This window comes from Mauremys reevesii, linkage group 16, assembly GCF_016161935.1.
Source record: "Mauremys reevesii isolate NIE-2019 linkage group 16, ASM1616193v1, whole genome shotgun sequence".
Lineage (NCBI taxonomy): Eukaryota > Metazoa > Chordata > Testudines > Geoemydidae > Mauremys > Mauremys reevesii.
The window spans coordinates 41,809,317-41,817,899 of NC_052638.1; the positions used below are offsets into that span (position 1 = coordinate 41,809,317).

General features: G+C 46.3%; 1 protein-coding gene across 3 annotated transcripts in view; it reads left to right on the forward strand.

The window, feature by feature from the left end:
* LOC120384187 (cytochrome b5 type B) overlaps positions 1 to 8,260 on the forward strand; it is a 37,718-nt gene extending 29,458 nt beyond the window's left edge. For 2 of the 3 annotated variants that reach the window (XM_039502548.1, XM_039502547.1), the window contains 3 exons: positions 1,901 to 1,987; positions 4,214 to 4,245; positions 7,590 to 8,260. In XM_039502548.1, coding sequence (XP_039358482.1) covers positions 1,901 to 1,987; positions 4,214 to 4,245; positions 7,590 to 7,677 — 207 coding nt within the window. In that variant the 3' untranslated portion in view covers positions 7,678 to 8,260. The remainder of the gene's footprint in view (positions 1 to 1,900; positions 1,988 to 4,213; positions 4,246 to 7,589) is intronic. The other variant, XM_039502546.1, reaches the window with a different exon arrangement.
* The last annotated feature ends 323 nt before the right edge of the window (positions 8,261 to 8,583 follow it).

The following is an 8,583-nucleotide window of genomic DNA, read 5'->3' on the forward strand; positions in this document are numbered from 1 at the left end:
CACATCTGCACACAGTATTCAAGATGTGGGCGTACCATGAATTTATATAGAGGCAATATGGTATTTTATGTCTTATTATCTATCCCTTTCTTAATGATTCCCAACTTGGTTTGCTTTTTTGACTGCTGCTGCACATTGAGTGGATGTTTTCAGAGAGCTATCCATAATGACTCCAAAATCTCTGTCTTGAGTGGTAACAGCTAGTTTAGACTCCATCATTTGATATGTATAGTTGGGATTATGTTTTCCAATGTGCATTACTTTGCATTTATCAATACTGATTTTCATCTGCCATTTTGTTGCCCAGTCACCCAGTTTTGTGAGATCCTTTTATAGTTCTTCGCAGGCTGCCTGGGACTTAACTATTTGGAGTAATTTTGTATCATCTGCAAATTTTGCTACCTCACTGTTTACCCCTTTTTCCAGATCATCTGTGAATATGTTGAATAGGACAGGGTCCAGTACAGACCTCTGGCGGACACCACTATTTACCTCTCTCCATTCTGAAAACTGACCATTTATTCCTACCCTTTGTTTCCTATCTTTTAACCAGTTACCGATCCATGAGAGGACCTTCCTTCTTATCCCATGTTCAAGAATACAGACTGGGTTGTGAACTGTCCCTTCCTTGACTAACCTTAATGAGCAACCCTATCCAAGAGACTAAAGGGGAAAACTGTACTCTCTGAATGTTGGTGGTGCCTGTGTAGATACTCCAAATTTCAAGCGGGTGGATTAAGAATTGAATGGCAGCCTTCGCTGCTCTAGCTCGGGAGAGCTAGGCATGGTTCCCTCTGGAGATTGTCAAAATGGCTGACCAGTTTACTAGTTGCTCTAGTAAAATGAAGCCCCAAACCCCATATTTCCAGGCCTCTGTGTACATTGCTGCCTGTGGCTCAGGACTGGAGGGAAAAAAATGAGTCATTCAGTGTTTCTTCCACAGAGCTGGTGGTTTTGTGTTTACACAAATTGGGATACTGAATAAACCTTGCAAGCAAATTATTACTTTGTTTTTGTTCTAAAGATCAGCAGCACCTCAGTGTGGGATTTGAACCTCACCCCCCTGACATCAGCAGAGTGTTATTTCCACACCTTGAACCGCAGACCTCTGTTTGCATCATTCAGTGTGTCCTGATCACTGAACTGTTAGTGTTGTCAGATTCAACCCAGGAGACAGACCTAACCACCTGGGTTTGGCCTGAAATCACGAATTCTGTGTTAGCATCACAAAGTGATCTTTAGGGCTTCTGCTGAAAACTTGGGGACTCCCGGATCAGAACCTGGGTGGGGAGGCATATTGGAAAACTACCCTTGAAAGGATGGGGGTGGAGAATCTGTAATAAATGGAATGTAATTAAGGAGTTAAATATGTGTCTTGCAGTTGGCTTCTCCTTATACTTGACTAGGAGACTTGGCCTGGTAACAGCTCTGCTTTAGACAGCCCTTTCATTAGACATCCTGAAGAGGCAACATCTTCTTTTTCTGCAGTCTGTTGGGAGGGTCTGTTTGTTCTGTTCAGCCATGGAGAGTATCGTTCAAACCAGCTCAAACCCCAGGTTAGTTATACAGAACAGCAGGCCTTTCAAATTCTTCTCTTTTTATTTCAACCCTATTTCATAAACTGATGCAGAGCCACATGCTTCAGTAAAGGGTGTATAGCAATGGGTGGCAGCCTGAGCAGCTGTGCTGAATATGAGAAGGAGAACTTACGGCATTTCACAGCTTACTGCTATATTTAGATATGTCAAAGTGGTGGATGGTGAGCCTCCAAGGGGATCTAAAGAAACTGGAAGATTGAGCAGCACTATGGAAAATGTATTTTAACTTGGATAAATCCAACGTAATGCTCACTGGAGGGGAAGAAAGATCTATCCTCTTCTGATTGGTTCTGAACTTGCAGGATGCTCTAAGGAGAAAGATCGCTGCTGCTATCCTTAGTTCAGTGGAGAAGAGCAATCCAGTGTGCTGCAGCAGTCTAGGGGAACAAGTAGGTGGCTCAGGTGTATTTAAAAATAATAACAAAATATGGAAATAATACATAAAATAGATAAAAGATGTTGCCTCTTTGATATCACTTTCCTTTTGAGGATCTCAAAGTTCTTCTCAAGCACAAATGATGGTATCCCTGCATCTAAAACAGCATCTTAATTTCAAAGACAGCATAAATTGCAAAGGGCAGTACATTGTTTAGAAGTGTATTGGGACTTATGGAGGATGAGACACTGTAGAGGACCCTGGAAAGGGGAAGTGTTGTAGGGGTATTCAGTTCTCAGAAGGTCCTTCCTTTCTTCTGCCCCATAGCATGAAAACAAGGGATCACATATCACTCTCATACTTCATCCATTTCACACTAAGTCAAAGGAAAGAAAGTATTTTTACACATTGTATAGTCACTTTGTGAAACTTGCTTTCACTGAAGATCAATACTCTTGCTTGTATACATAATCATATATTTAAAAAACCCCAAACCAGCCCTGGGCTGGCTTTGTGTCTCCTTGTTATCTGACACCTTTTCACAAACACTAAAACTAACTCACTTTAAAAAAAAAAAAAAAAAAAGAAAGGGGGGATGATGATGTGGACACACTATATGCAACTCTTCAAGCTAAACTATGAAGGGGAATAATCTCTTAGACATCATGGCATCAGTTGATTGGGAAAGATTTGTTCCCCCAGGCAATCTCCATGTTAAATACAAAATTATGGTTTTGTCCAGATGTTTTATAGCTGTTTATACTTTCCTCTGAAACATCAGGTACTTGTCCTGGATGCAAGGTATCTGGCTAGTTGAGCCAATGATTTGATGTTTTGGCAAATCCCGTGTTTCTTTCCTGATGTGGGCTAGTTACACGCTTTGTCTGTTTTAGGAGATGGGGTAGCATGTCTCTTAAAGGCTATAGTATCTATCCACATAGTATCCCTATGTAATGAAGTATAGTTGTGACCAGAGGTCCCAATCAAGATTGGACCCTGTGTGCATAGAGAGAGATGTGGTCCCTGACCCAAAATGCTTATAATGAAAGAAGGGGGGGGCGGGAGGCTGAGACTAATGTATATAAAATGTTGAGGGTTTTTAATACATAAATATCAAGTTTCCCTACCCTGCCCCTTCTAGGCGTTAATTGTTGACTGACTTCTTGTAGGTGTTATGGAAGAAATGGATCTTTAAAAGTGATTTGAAGGAGGACAGGGTTGGTAGCCTTACGAATCAGTTCAGGGAGGGAGTCCCATAAATAAGGGGTGACATGGCAGAAAGCACAAAGCTATTTATGGAAGGAACAGACAAGTGAGTGGTCAGTAACATAATCACCAGGAGATTGGAAGAAAGTCAGGGATAAATATGGAAGGACAGAGTAGTAAAGGGCTTTGGTGGTAAAGAGAAGAAACTTGAACTTGACCTGGTGGATGAAGGTTAGGCAGCAGAGAGACTTACAGGAGGAGGATGTGATGTGGTTAGACATGGGCAAGGAAGATGACTTTAGAAGCTGTGTTTTGACTAGATTGGAGGGCAGCAATGGTGGCTATGAGGTTCCAGCAGCTGAGACCGGAGATGAAGGCCTGAATGAGAGTTTCAGCTGCCTGGACAGAAGAGGATGAATTTTGGAAATTTGATGGAGGAAGTGTTAGGATTTGGAGACATCCTGGATATGTGTAGTAAGTGCAAGGGAGGAGTTGAAGAAAATTCAACAGCAGGGGGGTCAAGAGGATGAGAATGGAATACTGGCTCAGTGATTTAGCCAGGGAGAGATCATTCAGACTTAGTGAGAGCAGTTTTGGTTGAAGGCCAGGCGCAGAAGCCACACTGGAGGGGGATCATGATGTAGCTGCAGGAGAGCAACTTGAGGTAATGGTTGTAGATAGCACATTCAGTGAGTTCAGAAGTGAAGGGAAGAAGTTGGATGGTTGGTGCAGACAGGTGGGGTAAAGAGTTCATTTTGCTTTTAAGGATGGTTAAATCCAGCACATGCTTGTATTTAGAGGCGAATAGGTTTGAGTGTGAGGTTGAGGAGGGAGTGGAGTCAGGGAGGCAAGTGAAGAGATGTGGTAGAGAGCAAGTGAGAACCCTGTGTTGGTTATGGAAGGGAAAAGAGATATGGGAAACGGAGGAAGATGTGAGGGTTTTTCTGTCCCCCTCTCTATGGCAACTACATGTTCAGGGTTGTAGTTCTGTCAGTATAACTCATATAATGTATCTCTCTCTCTCTCTCCTCAGGATCCAAACACGACATCCTCAAGCCAGTCAAGGTATAGTACCCTGTTTATATAGGAATAAAGAGGTCTGAGGCTGGGACACTCTGTAGCATTACATATTAATTCTGTGCCTTGTCAATGTACAGAGCAGAAATCCCAGAACCTTAATGCAGAGCTCTTGAGTGCAGCCAGTCCAAGATAAGTAGCCAAATTGCAGCCCAATGAGTTCTATGTGAGTCCACAGTTCCCCTCTGTAATAGGCAGGAGCCATCCATGGAGACAAGTCCCAGCATGCAAAGCTCCATCCTGTTCAGAACAGCTAGACCTCCTAGCGATCTGGGACTTTCTTTGGTTCACACTTTCATTTGAAATATTACTATGGCTGCAAACTGCTCCACTGTACTGCCAATTTAGGTGAATGTCATAGATTCCTGGCACACTGTGAATGCATTCTATGGATTGGCAAATTTGTGGGAGCTGCTGTTTTACTGTAGAGTGGCAGTCTAGTTTAGCTGAAGTCCCAGGTAAGGTTGCCAGGTGTCCAGTTTTTTGACTGGAACGCCCAGTCAAAAAGGGACCCTGGCAGCTCCAGTCAGTGCTGCTGATTGGGCACTTAAAGGCTGGTTGGTGGCGCAATGGGGCTTAAGCAGGCTCCCTGTGGCTCCCGGAAGCCGCCGGCATATCTGGCTCCTAGGCGCAAGGGCGGCCACGGGGGCTCCGCACGTTGCCTCTGCCCTGAGCACCAGCTCCAGAGCTCCCATTGGAGCCCGACATGCCGGCTGCTTCTGGGAGCCATGGGGAACCCTCATCCCCAACCCCCTGCCCTGCCCGGAGCCCCCACCCCGCACCCTAAACCCCTCATTTGTGGCCCCATCTGAAGCTCTCACCTCCTCTCACACCCCAATGCCCTGCCCCAGCCCAGTGAAAGTGAGTGAGGGTGGGGGAAAGCGAGTGAGGGAGGGAGAATGAAGTGAGCAGGGGTGGGGCCTCAGAGAAGGGGTGGGGCCTTGGGGCAGAGGACAGGGCAAGGGTGTTCAGTTTTGTGCAATTAGAAAGTTGGCAACCGTAGTCCCAGAAGTATGTAGAGTCAGAACAGGTTTCTGGATTTCCATGACTGATGTAGAAGGCCCTCTTCTGTAAGGAAGCCAGTCAGCTTGGCTGGAGGTGAGTTCCTCTCAGGGTATGTCTACACTATGGGATTATTCCGATGTTACAGAAACCGGTTTTTTAAAACAGATTTGTATAAAGTCGAGTGCACGTGGCCACACTAAGCACATTAATTCGGCGGTGTGCGTCCATGTACCGAGGCTAGCGTCGATTTCCGGAGCGGTGCACTGTGGGTAGCTATCCTGTAGCTATACCATAGTTCCCGCAGTCTCCTCCGCCCATTGGAATTCTGGGTTGAGATCCCAATGCCTGATGGGGCAAAAACAGTGTCGCGGGTGATTCTAGGTAAATGTTGTGACTCAATCCTTCCTCCGTGAAAGCAACGGCAGACAATCATTTCGGCCCTTTTTCCCTGGATTGCCCTGGCAGATGCCATAGCATGGCAACCATGGAGCCCGTTTAGCCTTTTGTCACTGTCACCGTATGTGTACTGGATGCTGCTGACAGACACGGTACTGCAGTGCTACACAGCAGCATTCATTCGCCTTTGCAAGATAGCGGAGATGGTTACCAGCCCTATATCACAGTCTGCAATTGGAAATTGGCGATGACGGTTATCAATCCTTTTGTACCATCTGCTGCTGTCATGGGTGCTCCTGGCTGGCCTCGCCGAGGTCGGCCAGGGGCGCATGGACAAAACTGGCCGACCTCAGCGAGGCCAGCCAAGAGGTCATTCCCTTCTTTATGTTTTGTCTAAAAATAGTCAGTCCTGCCTAGAATATGGGGCAAGTGTACTAGAGAACCAGAGAGCACAGCCGCTCCGGGTCCAGAGATCCCGCAGGAATGATGAGCTGCATGCCATTCTAGGGGGTGCCCCTGCAACAACCCCACCCGTTGCTTCCCTCCTCCCCCAGCCCTCCTGGGCTACCATGGCAGTGTCCCCCCCATTTGTGTGATGAAGTAATAAAGAATGCAGGAATAAGAAACACTGACTTTTTAGTGAGATAAAATGAGGGGGAGGCAGCCTCCCGTTGCTATGATAGTCCAGGCAGTACAGAATCTTCATTAGACATGAAAGGGTGGGGGAGGCGCTCAGCCTCCTGTTGCTATGATGAGAACGGTTTTTAATCCTTCTGTACCGTCTGCCGGGAATAACAGGGAGTCATTCCCATTTTTGCCCAGGCGCCCCCGGCCGACCTCACCGAGGCCAGCCAGGAGCACTCACGGGATGATGATGACGGATATCAGTCATTTTGCACCGTCTGCCACCGGGGAGAGGAGAGGATGCTGCTGTTCAGCGCTCCAGCACCCCGTCTACCAGCAGCATGCAGTAGACATAGGGTGACATTGAAAAAAGCGAGAAACTATTTTTTCCCTTTTCTTTCGGGGGGGGGAGGGAAAGGGGGTAAATTGACGACATATACCCTGAAACACCCGGGAAAATGTTTTTGACCCTTCAGGCATTGGGAGCTCAGCCAAGAATGCAAATGCTTTTCGGAGACTGCGGGGACTGTGGGATAGCTGGAGTCCTCAGTCCCCCCTCCCTCCCTCCATGAGCGTCCATTTGATTCTTTGGCTTTCCGTTACGCTTGTCACACAGCACTGTGCTGAGTCCCTGCTGTGGCCTCTGTCTATCATAGCCTGGAGATTTTTTCAAATGCTTTGGCATTTCATCTTCTGTAACGGAGCTCTGATAGAACAGATTTGTCTCCCCATACAGCGATCAGATCCGGTATCTCCTGTACGGTCCATGCTGGAGCTCTTTTTGGTTTTGGGACTGCATGGCCACCCGTGCTGATCAGAGCTCCATGCTGGGCAAACAGGAAATGAAATTCAAAAGTTCGCGGGGCTTTTCCTTTCTACCTGGCCAGTGCATCCGAGTTCAGATCGCTTTCCAGAGCGGTCACAATGGTGCACTGTGGGATACCGCCCAGAGGCCAATACCGTCGAATTGCGGCCACACTAACCCTAATCTGACATGGCAATACCGATTTCAGCGCTATTCCCCTTGTCGGGGAGGAGTACAGAAATCGGTTTTAAGAGCCCTTTATATCGATATAAAGGGCTTTGTTGTGTGGATGGGTGCAGGGTTAATTTGGTTTAACGCTGCTAAATTTGGTTTAAACGCCTAGTGTAGACCAGGCCTCAGTGTCTAAATATGTGGTCTCTCAGAGAATTTCCCAGATCAAACCAGTCCAGATTTGAGCATGTTGGACATTAGGAATAAATTATTAATTTGCTGCTCTCTTCTGTTTTGTGTTGTGTGTTGATTTTTTCCCTCTCTTCTGTAGTTTCTGGTCAGCATGGCTAATCCCCATCTTTGGCGCACTGGTCATAGGCTTAATGTACCGATATTACATGTTGGATGGGAAATCTTGATCTGACCTCGCTGGAACCTTGAGAAGCATGAGACCACATGCATGCAAGCAAGAGCTCTGGGGTTTTGGTTTTCTTAAACCTTGTGTATTTTGTTCTTAGCTTTGAGTCTGTCTAACAATGGTGGTGTCTGCAGAGTCAAGCTACTGTTAGAGAGTGTCTGTCCAGGCTCTGGGATCCGCTGCCCTGTCTCACGTTCTCTTCAGAGTCTTCGTATGTGTGTTGGGGCAGGGGGTGAGGTGCAGTGTCCTAATATTCCATTATATGTCTAGTCTGGCTCGCTGTAATAATCAATCATGGGTAACGTTTCTTTTAACACCTTTTTGTTAATCCCAACAATGTGGAACAGCTGCTAGCATGTGAGCCTGTGAAATGCCCCTGTCTTCCATGTGAGCATTGTCAAAGAAACTGCAAGTTGTCTACAATCCCATCAAGCAGAAGTGTTCTGAGACTGAGCAGAACAGCTTTCCCAGTGCACCCAGGCAACACTAACAGGAGCAGCAGGAAATTGCTAGCTCTTGTTGTCTCTTCATATATGTGGCTGTTTTTAAATGGTTAAGCAAATATATATATTTTAAAAATGATCCATTTCACTTTGTAATATTTGTCTGTCCTGTAAAACGAGAGCTCACAGCTGTTGTACTTGGGACCCCAGCTCCATAGGAACTGATAGCTGGCTTCTTGGAACAGGTCTCTTCTCTCTCTCCCGGAGCTCTTCATCTTGACACATGTACTTGGGTTAAAACACATTCCTATTGAAAACATGAGGGTGGGCTGGACAAAAACTATCCCTTCCCTCATACAGCCTGCGTTCCTGGGGAGGGCTAGCAGGAAGAGTAGCAGTTAGAACTCCCTGCTTGGGATTGGCGTATGATGTTCTGGTTTTCTCTTGGGACTGGAGTGTGGATG